The sequence below is a fragment of the Vicugna pacos genome, chromosome 7 (assembly GCF_048564905.1).
Source record: "Vicugna pacos chromosome 7, VicPac4, whole genome shotgun sequence".
Taxonomy (NCBI): domain Eukaryota; kingdom Metazoa; phylum Chordata; class Mammalia; order Artiodactyla; family Camelidae; genus Vicugna; species Vicugna pacos.
In genome coordinates, this window is record NC_132993.1 from 21,862,587 (window position 1) to 21,889,031 (window position 26,445).

The window sequence follows — 26,445 nt, forward strand, 5'->3', positions numbered from 1 at the left end:
CACACCTGGGTGGAAATGTCCTAGAAGCCACGAGAATACCAGACATTACCCTTTCCACATCAAGGAGCAGGAATAAAAATGCCGCAAAGCCAACGTAGAGCTGACTCCCCAAACTCCCTAGAGTGATCCCTGCTCTCGCCGTGGAGTGGGAGGAAGTCAGAGGGTCAGAAGAGTAACGAAGACTTACTTGTTAACTCTCATGCCTTCTCTCCGGGTGGCCAAGCCCTCTGCAACCAGAGATTCTGCGATGTTTTCCCCATTGGTATCTGAAGAGGAAAAAAAGGGAATTAAACACAAGATTCAAATCTATCTCCGACAGCAACAAGTCTCTAACGGTACCACTTTCGCCGTTAGCTCTTCAAGGAATGATGTTGCCAGAGAAGTAGACAAGACAGCAATGCAGGGTCGGGTTTTTCAGAAAAACTCTCTTCTTCCCCTAAATACCTAGTCTCCAGAACCCAGAGGTCTATAAATCTTCTTCTCTAGACTCCGTTTCTGATTTTCCAGTGTATCTCCCAAGCCAAAGGCAATCTCAGGAACTCCAGGAAACAGGAAAGCAAGACACACGCAGCAGAAATAACACTGACCTAGGATAAGAGGCTTGGCCCCGAAAACAAATTCTGCCACTTAATAGCCCTCTCAGCATCTTAATACCCATACTTACCTATAAAGTGGGAAGAGTACCTGCCCAGATGGGTTCTGGTGAGAATTAAATATGTTTAAATCACCAAGCACACAGCAGGAATTAAAACAACAAAATCAAAAGTTAGCCCCCACACCTTGTACGATCAGATAGACAGGTTCACTTAGGATTGTCTATTACATTTTACAGGAGAAAGTCCAGCTCCTCTCGGGATGTCCTATTCTCTGCTCCAAGAGGACACCCAGACAAGCTACATCATTTGACAAAGACTGTCTCCTGTTCTCAGAGATACAGGGGTCAGCATCTAGATTTCTAATCTCACACAGCCTTCAGAGCAGGCAAGAAAAATGAAGTTAAACATAAAACACAACCTGATTAGGTTCCACCTGGGCACTTGAAACATTAATTGCATTTCCATGCTATTGAAAAAGCTTTCAGGCTCTGTGTATTCTCTTAAATCTCCACTTGTCAGCCAAAACGATCAAAGACGACATCTATGAGGGAATCACCACATAAAAATCTTCTAATATAGCAGAGGAGCAGCTCCTAGACAAATCGAAACACAGCGGTCCGGCTGACAGGTAATGTCAGCACACTATAAAATTCTCTAAGATTTATATTCGGCACACCACACGTTGACTTCTGCAAGCAACCACAAGCATACACACTACCCCCAAACCCGACCTAAATGCCTTACCATTAGCACTGTCAAAATTTCTACAGGGGCAAATCGTAAGCCTCTTTCCCTACTACCAAAAAAAAAAAAAAAAAAAGTTGAGATGAATGCTGTTGATACAAAGAACATTCAGGTTCTAAAGCTGAGCGTGGATCACAAGAATCTTTCCACCGAGGTTACTGCTGAGGCCAGACACAGACACACACAGCTATCTGACATCAGTAAATATTATATTGGTTCTTTCAAAGCAACAGGAATCCCACAGAGTGGAAAGTCAGAAGGAAGGATTCCACAATTATGGGGAAAGTTGAGCAACAGAAAGCCAAGAGGTCAAGGGGTAGAAAGAATGAAGCTCAAATACAAACAAGGTGAGTGGCCAGAAAACCAGCCCGTCAACAGCAACATAATAGCTCTCAGACAGTCCCGGGCACAGAGCACTGTGAAATGGCTGTTGGCTGGCCCATTTCTAAATGAGTTCTGATTGCTCCTTCAGAAGGGAGAAGAATACATTTCCCTGGGCCAAACTCCCAAAGGCAGCAACAAAATTTAATGGACAGAATACTGAAAACAGGGAATTTGTAGGGCAAAGACCTGATTCTTGCTTATTACCAATCAAGGTATGAATCTGATCAAGTCACAATTGGGGATGGTACTCAGAACAGGTGGGTGACTATATCTTCTCCAAAAGTCAAGGGCTAATCAATCATCTCTTTTTTGAAATAAGTTCTAAGTTAACCACAAATTTTCAAATTCTACCATTCTCCTCCATCATAAAGTAGCCACAAAACAGGATAAATATATGAATATTAATTAGCTAAGGCACTGTTTCCTTTCACCTACAATTGGCATTGAGATGGTTAAAATATCTGAATGAAAATATTAAACTTAAAAGCCGCTTAAGCCTTTAAAACTGAAAGATTTAGATGACTTCAATCATTCTCTCAGTAAATATTTATTTATTGCTCACCTCCAATGTGCCAAGTTTTATTAAAAACACTTGCACATTAACGTGCTAAATTACATCCACTCTATAATTTGGGTCACTTTAAAAAACAAGCTTTCTAAAAAACAACTTTAAATTTTAAATGTCAGCTTCTGTTAACACAGATAATTTAACCACTTTATAGTTGGAGACTAAGGTTATTTAAAAGAACACTTAGAGGTGGTCTCTATATAGAGTATCTGTGCCCAAGAAATGTTCTGTAGTCCCGTTAGGTCTCATCAGGTAACAGAAGACTAACCAGCTGTTAGAGAACTGGATTATTTGGGGTAATGAAATCCTTGAACAGTTGCATTTTGAAGGCAGTACACTTGTATTTGCCTTACAGTCTTTCTAACCAGTAGCCATCCAACAATAATGCTTAAGTGTTTTATTACCTGCTATATTAATTATAGGTAAAAGGCAAATTTGTTTATTTCTCTTTTTGAAAAGATTCCATATATTTCCATCATTTCTCAGATGCAGACAGCCATTTGTTTGGGAGGCTAACAAGGGTGTTTCTCTACTAGGTAAACTGAACAAGGAGGCTCCAAGGTCATTCACAACTCACTTGTCTAAGACCTCTACAATTAAAATCAGAATTTTAGGGGATGTTGTTAGCCTTGCCATATGCCCTGCTTGCTTACTTCCAGCTTATCGGCCACCCAAGGCAAACAGCTTACATAAAGCAGCTCAGTTGGAAGGTTATTTTATCAAAGAATCACAGGAAACTTTAAAAATTCTCCCTCCACCTAATCCAAAAAAGACCAGAACACCTAACAGGCCATGAGTCAACTGGCCCAGCTACACAACAGGCATATATGTGCACAGACACATATCTGAGTGCATATTCTGTGCTGGAGAGAGATGCTTCACAAGTACTATCTCTTTAAACTCTCTAAAACCTGCAAATGAAACTATGGCTTAGAAAGGTTAAGTTAAGGGTTAAGCAAGAGCACATGGTAGGAGAGCCAGGAACCATGTCATCCACATCACTCCAGAGCCTGTGTTCTTTCCATTCCATTACAAATCACGTGGCTTGCAAAAAAACACAAGCTCTGCACAAATTTTCCTTTCCTAAAGAGAGTCCTCAAGAGGAGAAGAAAAGCCACAAGATAGATAAAGAAAATAGAAGTTGCAATAGGAAATCTATAGGAATTCAATTAGCACTCTGACCTAGAAGTACAGAGCCAATGAGTTTCACAGGCTGACGGCCTAAATACAGGGAAGGATAACACTGTGCCAGACACACACACCTAAACCAAGCCAGGAAAGCAGGAGCAGGACTAAACAAGAAGCAGGAGGACCAGGGCTGTTCCTCTGCACCTCCGTGTCACCTGCATGACCCTGCGCACTTACGATGACACTTACAGCCAACTGTCCCAGAGCGACCCCCTCCAGAACGCAGGTGAACCCGGCCTTCAACCAGATGAAACCCAATCTTCGGAGGAACTTCTGACTTGGAGAGAAACAAGTCCTTTCCTCCTTGATACTCACCTTTTCCAAGGTAGATCATGCCATACTCTCGCCCCTGGGGAGTCTTGTTTTCTATCGTGAAACAGACTTCCTTCCCAATCAGCTTCTTCCGAAGGAACTCTCGAGCAGGAAATGCCCAGGGCTGAAAGACAGAACAAACGTGCTCAGGAAGTAGGCAGTTCTCGTGCGACCCAATCAACATTCGAGCAACTTCATTCCTTCAACAGCCTGGCCCAGCACTAGGCCCTGAGAATATAAAAACGAGATGCACAGAACACAGATCATACGCTTAGGGGGCTCCTAAAAAAGGAAGGTCTAATAGTTGGTTTCACTAGCACCAGCCCTAAAAACAGGCACCTTGGTTTCCCAGACATCAGCATGAGTACTTTTCCCCCCATGGCTGTCTATTCAGAGCTATCGCTTACTTCTTACTTAGTAAGCGGCCCTGGTAAGGGATCAGCCTGACAATGGTGGCTCTTTCCTCTCACCCATTAAAGACCCTGACACAAGGAGTGAGCCATATGTCCACAGTGGGTACAAATAGAGTCTCCACATGAACTCAAGATATTGTGCAAAGGGACGGTTCTGCCCCACCACTTCCAGGATGGTACAAAGGCAGATATCTCCTCCGAAGCAGCCCTGTCACAGTCAGTAGTCACTAGCACCTGAATTTACAGTCTGGACCTAGCTCGGTACCCCCAGATTCCCTCAGAACAGAAATGAGGAAGGAGAGGGTAAAAGAGTTCAGGAGTATATGATCTGCAGAAGCTGGTGTACTGGAAAAAAATGCAGTGTATCAAAAGAGTAGCGTGGTATATGATACACATACACATTGTCTCTTATCTCTTGGTGCCACAGAACTCTGGCTATACGTAGTAAAGGCAAAACGGTACGTCAGTGATCTGAAAAGGAAGCTTCCGCTAACATTTTCAGTCCATGAAGATTATTCCGTGGGGTTAGCCAGGAACCTTTTCTAGAAGAAAAACATCCACATGACTTCCCAGAAACCAGAGGCCAATTTAAAGGTGGCAGTCCACCAACCCGTTGGGCTGGTAATTACAAAACCAGTACGCTCAGACATCAACTGTGGACAGTTCTAGGAAGAACTAATCCGAAGTAAGTGCTCTTAAAAACACAAAAACTAGCTTATACTCACTCATCTAATGAGCTCTCCTCAAAGTGCCAACAAGCAAAAGAGCCAATCACTCAATGGCAATATAGAGCTCACCATACTTCTCTCCCACTTCCACCCCTTGCCCACTCCATAATAATGAAAACAGATACCCCTGACCAAAAAGGTCTGATTGGTAATGAGCCCAGTTATCAACCACATCACAGAAACAGTACTAAACCAATTAACACAGCCTCACACATTTTTATTACCTTAATGATCCACTCCCTCTACAAACATCCTCAGCTACAGATCTCATGTTCAGGCTTCAGTTTTGAGTACTACCTTAATAACTAAAATTCAGTAATACACTGCTTTCTTAAATGAAAACCTCTAACAAAACAAAGTATCCCTAAAGGAAGCCAAAACTTTGGTAAAAATTCATTTATCAAGGGTCAGTTCACAAGGCAATAGCCAACCCCTGTGGGGAAACCTCCAATTTCTACCAACTAGGCAGAATTACTAAAAGCTTTTAAGGCTTGCTAAAGGAGCACCTTTCTCTGAGGACTACATGTTTTACAGCTGGTCAGTTGCTGGGCAGTAAGAGAACACCACACCGGAGGTCCTGAAAAGGACATAAACCTTATCCTGTAAGAAAAATAACCTAGTTTAATATTCTTTTCTTGAACCAGCTTCCTCAAGTTGTGTTCCATCCGAGGTTGGGCAAATTCAACAACTGGACAAGATATTAGGTACAAAGAGAGGAAACTGGGAGACTCAGGAAAGCAGCTGATGCCGTCACTCCCCACAAGGGCAACCGAGCACTCCATCCCGGAGAAAACCCTTGTGCAAGTGTCCACACACAGGACAGCCAGCAGAAGGCTACCCAACGGAGAGGGCTGGCCCGGCAGAGCCTTTCAGAACAAGTCTGAGTCAAGTACAGGGAAATTTGCTCACAGCAGTCATCAAATAAGGCCAACAATAGTGAGAATTACGGGGGTCTATTCAAATGATGTTCCAGAGCTCCACCAAGAGCTATCAAGTAGCTGAGACTCAAAATCGCCTCTTCCCTTTCAAATGCCTAATGCCAGGCAATCTAACAGCTTGCTCTCCACTGCCAGACCCATGCAAGGTTCTCAAGTCTACTGCAATGAATGGAATTTTAATTCCAATCTTTCCTTTGTACCAGGTAGACTTCTAAACTGCTGAAACAAGATTATGTCCCACAACAATGTAGAAATCTTAAAGCTAGCTACTTCTGTATGTGGCCTAATAGTGAATCACCCCACTGTACTATCTGTACATGTAATTAATTTGCCCCAACCACCCCATCACCCCAATTCTCAAAAGCTCCACTGTGAGACAGCTGTGACATTCATTTCTGTATTTCACATGAAACCAACATACAGCCTCACACATAACAAGAGCTCAATAAATCTGTGGGAAATAAATATATAATTTGCACAGTGCCCATCAATGCAGTAGCTAGGCAGCCTAGAGTAGCTAGGCAACGCTGGGGATTAGCCTGGAACAGGGCAGTGACAGCTGGGGACATACAGCAGAACTGCTTTTATTGCCATAGGACTTAGGAGAGAGCTGAGTTTCTTTGAAAGCAGATATGAGAGAAGGCAGCAAATAATCAAGTATATACTATTTGGGACAGTGATGCAAAAGGAGACAAATGAGCATTAATGTCCTCGACCATTTGAATGTGAAAAAACTAGACACGCTCCAAAACAGTGGAAAGCCAGAGGGCAAGCAAGTGCTACCTTCCACAATCCACTGAACTCCAAAAGGAGATGCTCAAGGTTCTTTCCCTCCTTATTCACTTAAATGCTTACTCACTGTACACCAGCTCTGTGTCAGGCGCTGACAAGGCACAAAAACACAGATGAGAGACAACATCCCTCCTCTCGAGGAGCTGACAATCTAGTAAAGAAAAACATGTAAACATGGAATGGGATGACAGCACAAAAAAGGGACAAGGAAAGGCGCTGTTAAGTGTGACTTTTCAGGAGGCTGAATCTTAAGAGATGACAGGTGACCACCAGGGCTCAAGGTGGAGATGAAGTGGGCAGCATGAGCGGGCAGAACTCCAGGGACCTGTTAGGAGACCTGAATGCTTCCTCAAGGTTGGGACTTCACATCCCAGAGGGGTTCAGTAAGAGAAGACTAAAAGTCAAATCACAAATAGGATTGTATTCCAGGCTCAGGCAGCTAGATTTGTCCCAGCAGTAATGAGAAACTACTGAAGTGTCTGGGAGCAAAATTGAGCCAAGGAAAAAAAATGAAATTATGTTTCAAAGAAATCTGAGAGTACATAGAAAAAGGATTAGAGGGAAGGAAAATGAAGGCAAGAAGACTGTTATCTCAATATTTCAAGCACATTATCAGAGTTGAACAAAGAACAATAGCAGTTGTAATGAAGTTTCAAGAAAGGAGGAGAGAGATTTTAAGGAGGCAGAATCTTTAGGTCTTGATAAAACCCTGGACGTTGGCGGGGGTGTTCTGAATCGGGTTACCAGCTGGCGTCACTGCTAACTTGAGCCAGAACAGCTTCAAGGGCATAGTAGGGGGGAAACCAAATCACAGCAGGGCGAAGAGAGACCAGATTATTAGAGAAATAATGATGACTAATAATAACAATAGACTGTGGCTGACGAAGGGTAAAATCTGTAGCTCTCAAATACTTCACATCACAGGGAACTTTGAAGAGTTACTAAGAGAAACTGAGTTGCTCTGGAAGAGACAAAAGGCACTGGGCTGTATAAATATATGAAACTAACGAGAGCAGGGATCAGACTGTATGGTATTCTTTCAGCTGGGAAAGTTCCGGTAAGATTTTATTGTCCTGTTACAGAGGACACAGTTAAGATATCTGAGAACAAGCTCCAACTGGCCTTCATTCTCATCCACGAAACAGGAAATTAAAACCCACCCCTTCTGTCCTAGAGGCCACACGGCTTCTCCCTTCTGGGGAAATGAACTTGATCGTCTCTAGCCAACCAGAGTCAACCCTCTTCTCCTCTTAGCAGCAGACAAGCTGTTACACAACACGAAACTGAAAGCAAAAGAACTATTCAAAATGTCGGGCAAGGAAAGCACTTAGCACCCAAAATCTGAGAAGTGCTGAGAGAGATTTCATCTTCAGCACTTGGACCAGCAGTCCTGCAAGTGTTTGTAGAAGAAGAAAGTAACTAGCAGCACTAGTGATCACCATAACTAACACTTATTAAGTAGCTTACAAGCAAATACTAAGCATTCCACATTATCTTGTTTAATCCTCACTCAACAACCCTGAGGAGTACACTCTGATTATTCCCAATACTTGTGCTTACTGATAGAAGACCAATGAAAAAGAACTGATTTTGAACTATTAAGTCATTATCCCAAGAATCTAACTGCTGTTGATTGAATTGGGGGTGACTTTCTTCTATTTCCTGTAACACTGCTTCACTACGTTAATTCAAAAATGCTTTTTTATTAAAGATGAAAAAAACGACGTGTTTTTCCTTAAATCAAAGGGCTGCTGCTTTTCCTCACTTCCACGATGGGGAATAGCAAAAGGGAAACTGAGGTACCAACCTGCCCATCATCACCAAGCTGAGGCCAAGGACAATCAGAATCCAGAAGCTTCATTTCTGATAGCCAAGGCACTACTGAGGAAGAGACAAGAACTGATGTTTCAAAGTACAGGCGCCAAGAGGACACAGCAGCTGCCTGGAGAGGCAAGAACTTAAGGAGCCCAAGGCAGACCAAGGGGGCAAGGGGGCCAGGTATTAGAGGCGGGGGGGGGGGGGGTTGGGGGACCTGAAGGGACAGTGGGACAAAAGCTCAGAAGAAGTTTCTCAAATCGCTGTAACTCATGGTGCTTGATAACTACTGAGCCCCACGATGCCCTGAGAAGCCAATTTGGAACTCCTTCCCTTAAAAATACATGTTTACACAAAAGTTTGCAAACCATTTCATGGGGTTCATAGATGCCTTCAGGGGTGCATGGATCCCAGATTAAGAGTCTATGATGGAGCACAGGCTTAATGTTTACAGTATGCCACCATTTATGAAAATGGGTGTCTGCTGGTATAGGAGAAAAATGTCTCCCGACACTCAGGACACTAGAAACACCAGCATTCTCCAGGGAGAGGAACCAGACTGTTCACTGTGCAGCCTTCTGAATTTGGAGGGTGAAAGAAGGATTCAAACCTAAATTAATAAAAGAGCTCTGTCCTAACCGATACCAACCTCCAACCACTGAGCCTATTCTAGGAAACGTTCCAACCTGCTCCAAGACCAGAAGTGCAAACACTGCCAACCCTGAAGCGGCTCCAAACCTGTGGGAAAGTACGCGAGGAAAAGCCCCAAGACCGGGGTTCCCGCTAAAGGCAGTGAACGTGTAAAGCCGAGGTGAGCCACTGGGGCTCTAGCATCAGTCCTGTGTCAGAAAAATACTAAAAATATATAGAAAAGAAAGAGCACATCAAATGTGCAGTCAAGGAGGAGACCGGACTATAACCTGGGAGGTCTCGGAAGCACCTACCTCATCCGGCGTGTCTTTTGCATCAGGTTGTGTGGCAGCCGCCCTGCGGGCAAGGTTTCCAGCTCGAATGTTGCTAAGGTTGATCTGTCTCTCGGGAGGAGGCCCACCACGAGGCTGCCCGCGGACGATGATGGCACATCCCGAGAGGACCTAGATGGGGGGAAAACAGAACATCAGCACAGACGGTCCACAACTGCATCCTCAACGCCTAGAACAGTACTTGACATCTCGGGAGGCACTCAAGCATTTGCTGAATGACTACATGAAAAAGATCGTTTTGTAATTTTACAGGAGAAACACCTACATAAGACCTTGGGCTAGATTCGGAAATGACTGACTCAGAAATACAAGTAAGAATTAAACAAAATGATAAAAAAAAAAAAAAGAAAAGTCATAAAATAGACCAGGGTGAAGAGCATGTGAGACAGAGATAAATTCTGTAATTTTGTTCCAGCAAGCTGACCACCTGTGTTCTTTTCAGTTATTAAATTGAAATCTGGAAGGAGCCAGGTAGGCCCAGGGCTAATGTGGAAACAGTGCATCCGGAGTCCAGAGCTCACACTCCATCTGGAGACAGTGCTCAGAGTCCAGGCTAAGAGAGAAACACAGAAGTTATCTAGAAAACCCATGCCCTCGGCGATTAAAACAGGAAAACTGAAGAAGCACCTTAAGGCCCCTAAGCCCAAGGTTCCTGCTCTCTCTCTCTCTCTGAAGGATGCCAGGCCTAGAACCCACTTGCCAACTGTGCAGAGAGCTCTGAAGCTCACTAGTATTTAACTTTAAAATATCTGAAGGGAAGAAGAAAGGATTTCAAGTGGGAGAAGAGAAGGCATACAGAAAAAAATGACACAAACATCGCCCAAGCTGTTCAAATTCTTAGCTCAGTGAGGCACGATTTAATCAACAGGTGGGCTCGGGCACTGGCTTCCCAAGAGCTGAAAGACTCAATCTCGTGCCTCAAAACAAGAAATAGCTGCTGAGTGAAAAGCTAGCCAAGAGAAGGTTGGAGAGTTTCGCCAATGTAGAACTCTGCGGAAGCCAAGACCCCGGCGTCCCCTGTAAAGGAATGGTCCTCGGAAAGGAAGCTGACTCAACGAAAGGAATAGAAAGGGAAGCTACTCCTACATGCATGAGCTTAGCTGACGTATCTCCCTCATCTCTCTGCCTTAACTAACGCTTTAAACTGTGGACTATTAATATAAACACAGAAGTGCATTTCAAGACTAAGAAGCAAACAACTGAGTAACCACCACCCAAGCTAAAAACTACAACACTGGCAGAACCTCCGACTCCCTGTGCCCCTCGCTACCTGCAGCCCCTTCCCCTGACCACGCTCACTATCCTGGCTGTTGTGATAATCCCTCCCTTGCTTTTCTGGACAGTTTCACCATTTACATACACATCTCTATGTAATATGGTGGCTTCATTTCTCCTCTTTCTGAACTCTATAAATTGAATCTACTTCAGGTACCCATCAGTAACTTCCTTCTTACAATCTCTTTTGGTGAAATTCATTCTTGTCAAAACACTACTTTATTGGCTTTCATGACTGTATAGTATTCCACTGTGTGAATACAGTCTGTTTTTTTTTTAACAGAAAGCCTGTCCAACAAATATACACATTCCAATTTGGGGAGAAAAATAGCGCTCTGGTTAACATGTCATTATTCCCAATACCTTAAGCACGCAAACCTTGGTATAAATGGCTCCTCCCCAGCTATCCCATGGCACACATAATAAAAGACTGTCTTCCTTATGTAGTGGTAAGTCATGCTTTTCATTTTTATCCTTTGTGATCAAGTGTTACCAGTAATTTAACTCTACAGCTTCCAGCCAAATGGCCTTGCTAACAGCCTTTCTCAAGAACCCACACCCTGGGCATCATCCAGGGATCTGACATTCTAAAAAGACAAGCCCCCCAAACAAAGCAAAGCCAGGAAAGAACAGGTATACAAGGGCAGAGGATGCTTGATGTTCCTGAAATGAGAAGGGCCAAAAGAAGAAAAGGAAAAGAACTTGGATGTGATTCATTTATAGTCAGATCTTCACAAGTAGCAGAAGAACAGCTCATTGCAGAATACCTGCCTTGAAGTCATTCCTGTACAAATTCCAACGGGACTGAGAGCGTACCGCATTCAAACCAGAGCATCTGCCTCGAATGCCTGTTCCTCACCTTTAGTCAAGTTTTCACAAAACTAAAGCACTCCCAGGAGACTTAGTACCTCCTGGGAAGCCAAGCTGGAAACTCACCTTGGCTAACCAGTGAGCACTTACCCAGGCTAGAAAACAATCCTTATTTCCCAAGTCTGACAAAGCCCAATGAAAAGCTCAAGAACAGAATGACTAGTAAGTACTCCCTTTTCCCCCTAAATATCAGAAAGGTGTTACCTCTAATGCCTACTTACCTAGTAAACTAGATCCCTGGGGGACAACAGGTCTACAACTATGATCCTGGCCCCATTAAGGGCTTTGGCAAACAACCTGTACATAGGAATTTTTAAAAACCTCCTTTGTACACCCCCACCCCCCGAACGCTATTCTGAAGACTGCGGCCAGAGCTTTGCTGCATTACTGAACCAATGTGCTATCTGGACAATAGTCAATAGTTGAATTAATATTAGAGAGGTGACTTTTACTTTATAGGCCGCTCAACATCTTTTATACAACTGAGGACACAAATGCAAGCAGCAGTCACCAATTCAACCTCCCAAGCAACAAGGACAGATATTCACTGTGGCAGGCATTGCCATTCCTGTTCCCAGAGGAGAGGACTGACGTGTCTACATCTTTCCTCTGAAACCCTCTCCCCTTCACTCAGTCATAGCCTTGGTGATGAGGTAGGAATAGGCTGTCTGCAGACCATTATAGAAGGAAGAGACCTGTCTACATAGGAAGAATTCATTTCCTTCCTATTATTTATAGGCACTGAAATACTTCAACAAGCACTACTCCTTCTTGGTCTCTCCATTTTATCTTCCAAGTACTGTTGAACTCCCTCCACCTGCCTTACTTGTCAAAAGTCTTTACTCAAGTTCTTCCTCAATAAAAATATCCAATGGCCTTCTCTTGTCTAAGGTTCCCCACCAAATTAAGCCAAGGTGGGAGAAATATTTAAAATGTCTTCATTGATGGGAAGGGTATAGCTCAGTGGTGGAGTACGTACTTAGCACGCATGAGGTCCTGGGTTCAATTCCCAGTATTCTTTGAAATAAATAAGTAAACAAATAAATCTAACTACCTCCCCCCAAAACAAAAAACTCTTTAAGTAAAATATGAAGACGACCAAGGGTCTATCAAACTTAATTTGTATCTCCTATGGCACCAAAACAAGTAATTTTTACTTCTAAATTACAAGACCGACAGCTAAGTTGATTACTTATAATTTTATCCGTTGACCAATTCATTTATTCATTTATTCATTTAACACAAATTTACTGAGTGCCTTCTATATGCCAGGCATTGTTCCCCGCAAGTAACACACCTCAGAAACAGAACAGTGAAAAACATCTGCTCTTGGAGGGCTGACATTCTAGTGGGGGGAGCCAAACAAACGTAACAAGCAAAATACTGTTTGTTATTGAGAATTTTAATTCCAGAAGAATAATGTTAAGATTGAGAGGAAACTGTCAGGGATAATTGTTCTGCCAAAGCTGTACTGATTCATGTTGCAAACTTTCATGGATGCAGTAATTATCCTTAATTGCTAATTTATAGGGCATAGAAAGCAAGTCATATGGTAACTGCTTTCTCCAATTATATTAATACAATGACATATTCTAGAAAAACGATCTTAGCCCTACCTGATACAGCAGGAGGTTTGTAAAAACAGCTGTCACAATGAGTCAGTTTGATTGAGGTTATGGATTAGACACTTCTCAGCTCTGCCAATAAAGGCTGCAGAGAGGCATGGTGTGATTCAGATGACCTGGCTTCAGGGCACAAGCTGGATGGTGACAAAGGCTGAAACAAGCCAGCTGAAAAGGAAAATGGGGGCTCAAACTGTTCAAACCCTCTAATAGGTTTACTGCGAGATTTACCTACAGTGAAACACTTTACGGACAGCTACCAAAATGCTGCCCAGCAACAGGACTACCACCCTAAATCTTCACTAGATACTGGTTTAATTCTTAAAACTCCCAGAGCACAGACACAAAAAAGAGAAAACTTCTTACACAAAAATCTACTCACACTATACTTACAGCAAAAAAAAGTGATGGTCTAGAAATACATCAGTATGTCAATAAAATTAGTATTTTTTCTCACAGCATGAAGAGTAAAAATCATCTTGACCTTAGAATAATATCTTATTAGCTGAGAGCATCCTATTAGCTCCACAAGGAAGACTGGCCTAATAGATCTATCTGCCTGTTAAGACAGAGCAAGACTATCTTAGCCATTATCTGCCAATATGAAGATCCAATATAAAGAGTAAAGGCAGCCACGTGATAAACGCCAAAATGTCACAAAAAGAGAGCCCAAAATAAATCCCTAAGTTTATGGTCAACTCACTTTCAAAAGGGGTGTCAAAATACTTGGGAAAGAACCTTTCAACAAAAATGTGCTGGGAAAACTGGACATCCATGTGCAAAAGAATGAAGTTGGACCTCTTCCTCACACCACATACAAAAGTTAACTCGAAGGATCAGAGACCTGATTCTAAGAGTTAAACTATAAATCTCTTGGGAGAAAACATAGGTATAAATATTTGTGACCATGGATTAGGCAGTGGTTTCTTAGATATGACACCATCTTAGAAAGCACAATCAAAAATATTGTGCTTCGATGGTACAATCAAGAAAGTGAAGGACAATATTTACAAAACATACCTGACAAGGGTCTAGCATCTGGAATAAAGAACTATTGTAACTCAAAGATTAAAATGGGCAAGGATTTGAAGATATTTATCCAAAGGAGATACACAGATAGCCAATTACCATATGAAAAGGTCCTCAACATCACCAGTCATAAGGGAAATGCAAGTCAAAACCACAACTGACTCATCACTTCACAGCCACTAAGGTGGCTATAATCAATCAGACAGTAACAAGTGTTGACAAGGATGTGGAAGAACTGGAACCCTCATACACTGCTGGTGATGCAGTCACTGGAAAACAGTCTGACAGTCTCAAAAGTTAAAAAGAGTTATCGTATGACCCAGCAAGTCCACTCAGGTATATACCCAAGAAAACTAAAACATGTCCATCTACAATCTTGTACATAAAGGTTCATGGCAACATTATTCCTAAGAGCCAAAAAGAGTGGAAAGTATCCAAATGTCCCACAAGTGATGAATGGATAAACAAAATGTGGTATATCCATAAAATGGAATTATTACTCAGAAATAAAAAGAAATGAAGTGCTGACGGAGACTACAATATGGTTGAACCTTGAAAACATTCTGCTAAATGAAAGAAGTTAGATGGAAAAAAGCCACATATTGAATGATTCCATTTATATGAAACATCCCAAAAAGGTAAATCCATACAGACAGTAGATCTGTGGTTCCCAAGGGCTAGAGGGAGAGAACAGGGAGTGACTGCTAACTGGTCCAAGGTTTCTTTTCCTTTTGAGTACCAATGAAAAATGTCCTAGAATTAGGTAGTGGTAATAGTTGTATAATTTTATGGTATGTGAATTTATTTCAATTAAAAAAATTTTAAGTCCCAATATGGAAGTACATGACATAAAACGTCTGTTTCACCACAGGGGGATTTCCATAGCTTGCAAGAAGATTAGACCCTTAGCTGAACAAGACTAACAAAAAATGTTTTTAAAAGGCAGCTGACTCAGAACCAAAAGTCAAGCATGGTGATAATGATTCACAGCCGAATGAAGGGCTACTGTCAACTTTCAAGGCCTTGAGAAATAACAAGGTAGAAGTCACAGGAAAGGAGCAGAACTTTAGTGAAATCTACAAAGCCCTGACGAGCATAAAAATGGCCAAAAACAATAAAAGCTTTTTCTGAGAAACAGTACAGCAAGTAGAATGAACTCCTTTCCCTCTGTGGCACAGAAAGAAGAACCAAGAAAGTCATTGGAGGGTAACAGTCCGTAATACCATCTGGAAGCTTGCAAAGGTCAGAACCCAAAGGCTGCACCTTTTGGGGCTGTATGTCAAAGGGACAAAGAAGCAGGCCACCGACTCTTTGGACAAGGTGTTTTCTCCACCTAAAAATACCATCCAGGGTGGGAAAGAACTCTTGAGCACTTTAATGAAGCAGAAAACTTCTTCTAAGAAGTGGAATTAAAGCAAGAGCATAACTTAAAAAAAAAAAAAAAAGGAAGCAAGAAAGAAAGGAAAACTAAATTGGAGAAAATCTCAAAGTGTATCAAGAAAAAGCTTCCTGGCAGGCAGCACTGTTGCCTCCACAGGAAGAATCATCTCTTGAAAATTAAAAAGTCATTTAGACAAAGAGCAAGCAATCCCCAAAGAACTTAAGCTGTGAGGTCTTTCCCAGAATACTCACCAACACAGCTGGCTTTTCCTTTCTTTTTCTGGCAAGAGGCAAACCCAAATGAGAGGGCCCAGCATTCCAGTACAATGACCTGGAAGCCCATGGCCTCATGATAGGCCATTGCACTTGCGCTGGGTACACGGGCTTGTTCAGGAGAGACAGGCATAAGTAGCTACTCCTGGGCCAGCTGTCCCAAAAATTGGCAAGAGGCGAGTCCAAATCTCAAGGGGATTCCACAATCACTGCAGAGAGAAGGCAGCTAAAGGGAGCATCTAATTGAGGCCCTTTTATTTCACAGATGAAAAATCTGCCAGCAAGACAAATAAAGTGACTTTTGCTAAAAATAAAACTGATGGCAGGGCAAGGACCTGACCTGAAGTCCCCAGTCCTGATGTTCCATTGTGCCATATACAGAAACAAGCAACTGGGGAGCTGTAGAAACAAGTATTTGGGGAGTTGATATCTGTTAAAACGGTGGGTGAGGTTACCTACTGATAAAATCTTTTTTGCTGTTAAAATCTCCGCTTACATGTGCCAGCAGAGCAGGTGTCAGAGACTAAATCACCAAGCAAGAAAGGTTTTCATGAGCTGGCTGCCCCAAACCAAACCAACACTTTATTAAACACTACCATATGAAGGGAAAGCAGACTTAAGAGCCCAGTTTTACAAACAAATACCCAAAAAGGAGACACAAAAGAAGAAAATTTCAGAATGATAAAAAGCAGGATTGGCAAACTACAGCCCACTGGCCGACTCCGCCCTACCACCTGTTTCTGTACAACCCATGAGCTAAAAATGGTTTCTACATTTTTAAGTCGTTTAAAAAAAAAAAGATATTATGTAACCCATGCAAAAAAAAGAATGAAATTCAACTTTCTGCATCCATAAGTAAAGTTTCACTGGAACATGGCCAAGCTCATTCATTTCTGTAACTGTCCACGCGGCTGCTCTCATGCTGGAACAGCAGAGTCGAGTAGTTGCTCCAGAGTCCATAATGCCTGAAAAGCCTAAAATATTTACTGTCTGGCCCTTTACAGAGTCAGTTTGCCAACCCCTGATATAAAACATTGCAACAAGGGAATGAGACGAAAACTAGCTCTATGGTAGTCTAAACAGCTGACTGCATAGGAAAAATTAACTCTGGGACAAGCATTTCAAGTTACACAAACTGCTCATTTTTATAATCAGAGAAACGGTAGGGGCATATGGCACTAAGAATTCAGTTTCAGAATCAAATATCAATGTCAGTGGTGATCTCGGAAAGTTCATTGGCTCTATGAGCCTCAATTTCTTAACTTATAAAATAAGTATATCAGAACATCCATGAAAGATGTTATGAAACCTAAACAAGGAAACAAAGTCTACAGCACAGAAGTTGGCCAGAAGACCCAATAAATAATAGCCAATACTGTTATAAGAAATAGCTCAAAGTGTGAAGTAAAGATTGGAAGTATATGTACAACAAAAGAAAACATTTCCTCTTGGGATTTAAAAGTAAGTATCAAAATCACAGAAATTTTCCCACCACTGAATTCACCCAGAAAGAATTAGATAAATAATCCATAATCTAGCTTCCTTGCTTTATCAGCTAAGATACCCACTCTCTGGGAAAGTGGATTTAGGAGCTGATTTTTATAACTACGAAGACAATGGTAAGCAAGTATCATAGTGTAAGTCTCTGCTGAACTTCAAACCTGACTAAGTATCCTGACAGTCACAGCCTCAGATGACCATGAACTCTGAAATCAGTCTTAAGTTTGAATACAAACTCAAGTGAAAAGCATTCCAAATACTGCGATATTCCCTCATCTATAAGTGAGAACAATACTACTATCATCTTCTCGGGGCTTTAGGATTACTAAGTGAGATGCCTCACAGTCCATTGGTCTCTCTTCCTTCCCTCCCTACATCCATTCCTCTCCATCCTCACAACAGTGCTCTGAGGAAGCAGAGCAGGCAGTTATCCCCTTTTTACAGATGAAGAAACTGGGGTACAGTCAGATGATGGCATCAGGACTAGAACACAGTGTTCTCCCAGTGCACTTTCTAATTAATTCCAAATGCTAAATATCTGATCTGAGAAGTACGAATCAAAAAATGAGTGACTTACATAAAGGCCATCAAGGCTATAACTTGCACAAATAAAGCCTCACCATGAAGGAACTAACTCAATTTGCTAGAAGCCAGAAGCCAGAGGATGGTCCTGTGCAGAGCCAAGTCCTCACTACCTGACACTGAGCTCTACTGTGGTCAAGGAACCAGTTACTCAGAAATAAGAGTTCAGCAGGAACTCTACAACAGGCAAATCAAAGTGTCATTTCAGAAGATTCCATTCCAGGTGTCAAAAGAATATTTCAGAGTGAGCAACTATCATGTGTAAAAATTATCAAAGAAAGAACCCCCAATTAATTGACTCCAAAACCTAAAAAAGATCACTATAGGACTTTGACCCTTCAACCAGATGTTTAGGGTCAAGTACTCAGACTATTAAAGCTGAAGGAAAATTACTGCAGTGGTCAGGTTTTTTGATTTTGCTGTTTTTAAAATGGCCCCCCAGGCATAGTCTTGTAGCACAAAGCAAGCCGCTATGATGTGCCTTACAGAGAAAACAATGCGTGTTGAGTAATTTTCGTTCAGGCACGAGTTACAGTGCTGTTGCTCAAAAGGTCAATATTAACGAATCGACACTGTATATTAAATAAAACATCTTTAAATAGAAGAACACAGAACAAGGTTGTGTATCTACCACTTGACTAAAACGTGGTGACCAGAGGCTCACAGGACCAAACTCTGTATTTCTCAAAGAAGCAATGGCTTGAAATTCACCAACTCAGTGCTTGCAACTTTATAGAACCAAGAATAATGACAGTATCTAATAAATACAGAGAGGATGATATTGCAAATGGGGACTCTGCGTGAAAGGGTCACAGGAGTTACTTGTATTACTCTCGCAACTTTTCTGTAAGTCTGAAATTATTTTAAAACAAAATTTTAAAAACTTTTTAAAGGTGCTAAACACACTACGGGGCTGCTTCAGAGCCTCGCTGACAAAACAAATCCCTAGAACTAGATCTCCTTGGTGTTGCTAAGAATTTCTCCCGCTCCCCTCCCTCCACACACATTACTAAGAGAATGAACGTCAAACTGAAACCTAGCAGGACCCTGTGGGGCCATCTCAAGTACAAAAGCCCCTCCGTGTCCGTTTCTTGTTTACAGAGAAAGGCTTTAGTCTCCTAGGCCTTTGGGAGTTCCAAAGAGCAGGCACAAGAAGTTACTAATTAGGGAAGGGAGGGAATGCAGAAACAAAAAGCAGTTAAACAAGAAGAGTAACAATAGTTCAGTGATAAAACAGTCCTAGTTCCTCCCCAAGGGCCACACATAACCATCTGACAACATCTTTGAGGTGCTCTGCAGGAACTAAGACCCCGACCCAGGCGGAGAATGGTGACTACATCTGGGAACCAGCAGAGACAGACCTCAGGCTGGCTGGAACCAGAAGGTTAATGATTAACATTAACAGCACCCGGAGACCTCACCATCAACCAATCAGAACACAGTCATACACCCTGCAGCCCTCACCCCAAAGGCTGCCTTTAAAAACCATTCCCTGAAAGCCATCGAGGAGTTTAGGTCTTCTGAACTCGAGCCACTTTGCTTGGAGCCCTGCAAATAAACGCTGTACTTCACCATGATCCAGTGTCAGTAAATTGGCTTTGCTGTGCGGCAAAGTGGACCCAAGTTCGGTTCAGTAACAAAACTACTACTGTGTTGCAAAGGCCTTGTCTTCCAGTATGACCCATTCATTGCTTCGTGTTCTTCTTCCAAATGAAATAAAATGCTGGACGCTTTCAAATCAAAGAATTCAAACCTCTGGGTACACAGTTCAAAAAAAGGCTATTGCCCCCAAAAAGGATCTTGAGTTTTAGGCAGATACCCTCTTCCTTCCAGTGCTACTTATCTGGTGTGGGTTTTAAAAACTCACACGTGTAATCTAATTAGGCTTTATAGTCAGAAAAGCCCAAAACCCCTTAATTGTCTCAAAAGCTTTGAGAAAACAACTGGTGAAAGTTCTGCGCTAGAGTAACTGAGAACATTCTGCAAGAGGTAAGAGCACCATACATATTTCTCATTCAAGTGAAGTCCTGTAATCTTTCCCCCCTGGGAGTTGGCCTTCTTTATCATCAACTAAGAATTTGACTATCAAAAACAATGCCGGAGTCTAAACAAAGGGGAAAATGTTTTGGGATATGCCAAGAGAGATCTGTTAATTTGCAAGATACTGGACTCTGAGTTTAGGGGTTTATTTTCTTTTGTCTTTACCAAGTCCTAATTTCCTCCTGGCTTCCCCCACACCTTTGTCCGCCTCGACAACGCCAAAGGGTCAGGATCAAAATGCCAGCACAGCAGAGGAGTACTTTCAGCCAGCACGTGGAGGGGGCAGGAAGAGTAAGAGTCTCTACAGCCAATCAACTATACTTTGAATGCCCCCGAAGTTACATCACTGCAGCCACCAAGGCCACAGATGAATCCCATCATCTTTTCAACTGAAAGAAAGAGGAGAAGGATGCACAGCCAGCCAGCAATCACCTGAGAGCTTGTTAGAAATGCAGGCTCCGACTCCACCTGGACCTACTGATTCAGAATCTGCACTTTAACAAGATCCTCGGGTGCTGGGTAGCACAGTGAGGTTAACTCCCCGCCTCCTTATTCCCCTCTCGGCCTGGGGACTTTGTCCTGGCTCAGATGGGTTCTCCGGCAAATTCAGCTTAAACGTTTTACTCAAAGAGGCCTTCCCAATTCCCAGACTAGGTCAGATATACACTGGATATACTCTGACCCTCTCTCCCATTTCTTTCCCAAAGAACTCATCACAACGTTAAATAGCATAATTAATGCTTTAGTATCAATTTTCCTCTCCATGCGGCAAGTTCTGTCCGGGCAACGACTCCGTCCTTCTTATTCACCACCTAGCCCCAGAGCCCAGAGTAAGACCGGAGACAAAGTAAACATTCAAGAAGTGGGTTTTTTTGGAATAAATGAATGGTCTTAGTATGTATGAAGCACAAGTATCAAGTGCTGGACTATGAGGAGAAGGGACAAAAACAATTAAAATAGGGTCCTTGTCCTTAAGTAGCTCATAGCTTAGTGGATTTTGGTTGAGGCTAACAAACTAAGCTCTCCAGAGCAAGTGGTGCACTCACAGCTGTTTTTTCTGCTTCTCTGCCAAATGACAACAGGTAGCCCGAATGTTCTCCAAGGCCTTCCACGGGCTCCCTCCCTAGCATCACCAACAGGCCAACATGTCCTCATTAACCCTCCCCTCAAAAGATTCTCCCGGCCCAGAGTTCAGCACCTCATCCAGCCTTCTCTCTCTGCCTTCTAACTCGACATCTAAATGACGTCTCCAGCATCATTTCATTCTCCCCTAAGATGTTCGTTTTATCTCTGGGAACGCTTTCCTTCAACCCGTTTTCTTCATTAGCCCTCTTACTATAGGATGTCAAATTCCCCTTAAGAATGTCTTACCCAACTCATTTCCAAACACTCGATTATTTCCTGTGAGCTGTCAGGTCTATTCTCAACAGAAACCACTCAAATCTATATCCCAGACCACACTGGAGAAACCTCCCAATTAACTATTCAATTGTCTTCCCACTTCCCTCAGATATTTCCCATATCCCCCAAAGAGATACTGTCTGAACAAATGCTGTCACCTCTTCTGAGTATACACTCCATGATCTGGTATTTATTCTTGTATAATAGACAAGAATCTCTTGATAGATGTATATCCCAAGACCAATATCCAAATACTAGCGTAACAAAAACATCTAAATGCCTAAACTGATAGCAATGAGAGAGTAACATTTTTTCATTTTATCTCTAGGAAAGAAGCTTGCAGAGAAATGTAAGTGGAAGCAAAAAAACATACCAACAGGGAGAGAGGTGCTCAGTGGAGAAGAAAGAAACCATCAAAGCAGCTCACAGATTCTCCAACGGGCTCAGAATCCAACCCAGATCCCAGCTGGAATACAGTACTGCCACTAAAAACATCAAATTCTAGACCTACGACTTTGTAAAGGTCCATTCTAAGCACTGTTTGTGAACGAAGTATTACAGGCGTTTTCAGGTGCTAGTCAGGAATGGGGTTAGAAATTCCACGGGCCATGCCTTCTGAGTATTTTCCACATCCCAGCCTCTGAGGCGGGAAGTCCCATAAAAAGGCAGCAGGACCCCTAGGCAGGGCCTCTGCTCTTCTCCCAGTACAGTCCGGTTCCCTGGCCCAGAGGCTCTCTACTTTTTGCCTCTAAAGCGGCTAACTTACACCTAAAATTTTATTGGTTCCCTGAGCTCATTTCTGATTGGTTATTTCCTTCACTCCTGATTGGTTATTACTCTCACTTGATTGGTCCACTTCCCTAACTTCTGATTGGTCTATTTATAGTACTTCGTTTGCATGGAGCTCACTCCTGATTGGCTATTTCTCACTCCTGATTGGTCTATTTCTACAAAGCTTGTTCCTGGTTGGTCAACTTCTGTTATACTTCATTTGCATGGCAGCCTATAAAACGCCTGTGTAAACCTACAGACGGGGTCCAGGGCTTGAAGTGTTAACTCCTCTGGGCCCGCTGGGGTAATAAACCTGAGTTCTCCAACTCTGAGTGCTGCTTGGTCTCTTGCCCAGATCCAGGTTGCTGTCACACTGGGCTGTAACAGCGAGCTGTAACACATTTCTCCGCAACACCTGTAGCAGTGTTTATCAATGGTGGACTGGAGCCCTAGTCCGCAGATTTGGTTTGGGGACTATACGAAATTTTAACACTTCAAGTACTTTAAAAAGTCACTTTTTTTTTTTTTAATGCTTCAAAATATTCACTTCTAGGGCACCTGACCTCAGCCTCTTTGGTGGGTTTCAAATAACAATGCCATTTTTCTTGTTCAGATACACTTTGCATACATGCCCACTCTGCGTTTCTGAACTGCTATACATGTGTGAGAGGAAGGTTGAAGATTTTATTTCTCCCAAGTTTATGCACTGGCACTGCAGGGACCAGAAACAATTCCCCAAAGACGGAGTACGCCTTCTGTGAGGGAAGCTCAAGAAACAAGTATTCTGATGGCAAAGACTTCTTCTCCCTTCAGGGGTAAATGGAGGTAATGTACCGGTTGCCAAGGAAGGGTGGAGAGACCTACAATCGTATTTCAGGGGTTCCTTAGTTCCCAGGGTCTGTGGGTCCAGCCCCCACCCCATCCCCAACTCTTACTCCCATCTCCTCCCCACCTCCAATGCTCAGAGGAAAGGAGAGGTGCAGCCATGATTCCTGACCCTGGGCTGGGGAGAGTCCAGCTACCACTTTCCTAGCCTCAGTGGCTGTAACGGCTGGCATCTCTTATTTCTCCTCACGGCACCACCATCACCGCCACCCTGAGCAAAATGGACAGTCTACAAAATACAATCATAATCCAATGATTAAAAGGGGGTAGGAGACCTGTGCCAGATACAGCTAAGTGAAAGTGTATCAGAGATTTTGCAACACCCTAGAGAAATGACTGCATTTACTGTTCGTCGGGCTTGCTTTCTCAGACCTACTGTACATAGCCATGGGAGGCTAGATGATTGAGCCTAGTACTCAACACTGTTCAGAATGAATCATCTCAAGAATAACTGATATATTTATTGTGGTTTATACGTAGGACTGACTGCAAAACTTTGGGAAATCAGGTGACTTCTATGCTACCCATGAAAAGCATTAATTTTCCCATTTTATCATCCAAACTTCTTTGGAAACTTTCCCTATTTGAAATGTTGACAGTCAATTTTAGATGTCAAAATAAAGAAGTGCAAACCACAAATCTACCCTAAACCTTTTTGAAGTCCTTTATTGCTAAATTAATGTACCATCCCAGGGGTCTCCTTACCATTAAAATCCTACAGAGACTACGAAGAAGTCCCTAATCAACTGACACAGCCGGAGATTACAAGTGATCATTCCTTCCCTAGTCAAAGCTGGTGCCCTGGTCCGCCCCCATCCTCCACCAGGATGCAGATTCGTAAGAAATTCACCCGAAGGCCTCGATCAGGAATTTGCTTGTGATATCTTCACTGCAAGTACTGCCCAGAAGAGACCGTGCCCCCATTTTTATTGAGAATACCAGTAACAGTCTACTCATACCACTAAAACCCAGCTCTGTGATTCTCTCATCTTTTTTGGGGGAGGGGGAATATTCTTTCCAATGAATAAGAAAATAAAGGAGAGTCTTTAATATATACAGCATAGAAATTTCATGTGCAAGTTTATGGACAGCTCAGACTCACGGGGCACATGTGTAGCCTTGTGCCACCAACCCCTTTTAAAAACCCATTTTCCCTGTTCCTTAGAATCTGAGTCCTAAGTTTATTACTCTCTCTACATAGGCTTTCAGCTTCTCCGGTTGATAATCAAAGAAACATCTCTTCTGAAACGAGAGTTAAGAGAGGTACTTTCACTAAGAGCACCAATCCGAGGCTTAGGACTCAAGTGGCAGCCGAGCGCTCTGGCTGGAGGCCGCGCACCGCCTGGCTCCCCGAGGCATTCCTCTCGCGCCTGAGTGGAGATGACTAACACAGGGGCAGCGCCGGCTGAGCTGGGAGCTGGACCTGTGCCCCACCGAGAGCCTGCGGGAGCTCCCGGGAGATTCTAAAGCTCTCACAGGAGAGGAGTTTAACAAGATAACTCGGCTTTTAAGTAACAGAGGCAGCCTCCTGGCCTCCGGGCTGTGAAAGGGCTCACCCGCCAGGAGTAGTAACACAAGCAATTATTGCACACAGAATAATAGATCTCAGCGAGATTCCAGGATCCAGGTACCGGAGTCTCCCTCTCCCCTGCACGGAGGGAAGGAAAGGGAGGAAGAAATGCCCCACTTTCCATGAAGACCTGGGAGAATCCTATTGGGTAAGCAGATAAACAACACTTGGCATAGTAAGTCATTGTTTTGCATTGTTGCCAAAGATAAAAATGCACCTGGTATTAAAGGCTATATGCACCCTCCCTCTCCTGGAACAGAATTCATAAAGTTTAAAAGTTCCCTAAATTCACATTCCAGAGACCAGAAACGCAAACCTACCTTGTTCGTTTCTCTACCACCAACTTCCAGCAAGCCTTCCTCAATTCAGGCAAGTTGCCTTTAACTAGCACATTGACTGCAGATTGCTCACAGCTGCTTTCAAGAATGTCTGAGTATTCCCACCTGTACCTACCCATTTCTCCTGCCTTCCAGTTCATCCATTTTATTCCTCCACCTCTGTCAAGGCTTGTCACCTTCACCATCTCCCCAGAAGAGATGTTTAAAACAAAGAAACTGATCTGAAAATACCACATCTGATTTTTCCAGCCCATCCATTCTCCAAGAAAACCTTCAGTAATTAGAGTCACAAGTGCCCCTTTTCACCATAAAACTAAGCTACCTGCCTCTGTTTATCAGGAGCATTTTAATGATACTGACAACTAAAATCTTACCAGCCCAAAGCTTTAGCCAGAATCAGGCGCACAGCCTGGTCTCAAGCCTGGAGACCCCCCTCCTCTCAGGCCACCCTAGATGCTACTCACAGAACATCTACCTCCCATTTTTATTGGCCTCTGAGAACTGTGCCACCCGACCTTCTTTCTCCTAGATTTGACTCTTCTTACTAAACCCACTAAATACACATTTTATCACTCAAATCAGGACACTTTGAGAGTGCAAACGGGCTGTTAACTGACGATAATCATGCCAAGATAACAGCCCTGGGCAGACTGGGGTGTAAGTCGCCCTGCCCTTACAAAGGTAGAGGCCAGATAAGCAGTGGTTCCTTGCAAATAACCAATTTATGCTGGTTCTACATACTGTTTCTCTCTGGGAGACTGCCAGTTTGGGGCACTGGTCCCCCAAACAAGTTTGGATTACCTAGCCCATCTTGGGGCAAAGATAATAGAAAACATTTTACATTGTAGTGGAAAATTCTTTCTAAATATATCAACTTCATGTTTTGACATGTTTTTTTTTTTTTCCTGGGGGGCAGGGGTGGGGAGGCAGACAAAATGCAGGCTGGTCCTAACGTACCAGAAACTAGAGGGCTGCTGGGAGGATAGGGCAGGGAGTCCAAGGGAGCCTCAATTAGCCACACCTGTGTCGCTGACCCACCACTAGCATTCACATACACAGCTGCGCTGCTCCGTTCCATGCATTACTGAAATTTTGTTTCATCTTTCCTAAAGGTTAAATAAATGAACGATACCCCCCAAAGCTCAGAAGGTTACACATTTTCTGGTGCCCATATTTCTGCTAAGCCAGGGGTTCCCAGACCAGTAGCTTCCCTCCTCCCCAAATTAGGGACTGACATGCTATCCATTTTTTATTTTTGCCAAGGACATTAGAAAAAAACAAATGCCATCACATTACTTACAAAATAAAGGACATTTTAGTCAAAAATAATAATCTCAAAATTAAAGCCAGTCCTTCAAATTGAACAATCTTAACATCACAAACTTACCAGGTGCCGTTGTTCCTCTCACTCTGCCTCAGTTCCATTTCCATCCCTGTCCAAGTTGGGG

The 26,445-nt window shown here is 42.9% G+C and overlaps 1 protein-coding gene across 1 annotated transcript in view; it reads right to left on the reverse strand.

Moving 5' to 3' along the window:
• The window catches only part of SND1 (staphylococcal nuclease and tudor domain containing 1), a 379,404-nt gene that overhangs the window by 342,941 nt on the left and 10,018 nt on the right, over positions 1–26,445 (reverse strand). Inside the window, exons 2-4 of the mRNA XM_006202257.4 lie at positions 9,423–9,572; positions 3,796–3,916; positions 188–266 (exon numbers count right to left, since the gene is read on the reverse strand). Of these exons, the coding sequence (XP_006202319.1) occupies positions 188–266; positions 3,796–3,916; positions 9,423–9,572 (350 nt within the window). The remainder of the gene's footprint in view (positions 1–187; positions 267–3,795; positions 3,917–9,422; positions 9,573–26,445) is intronic.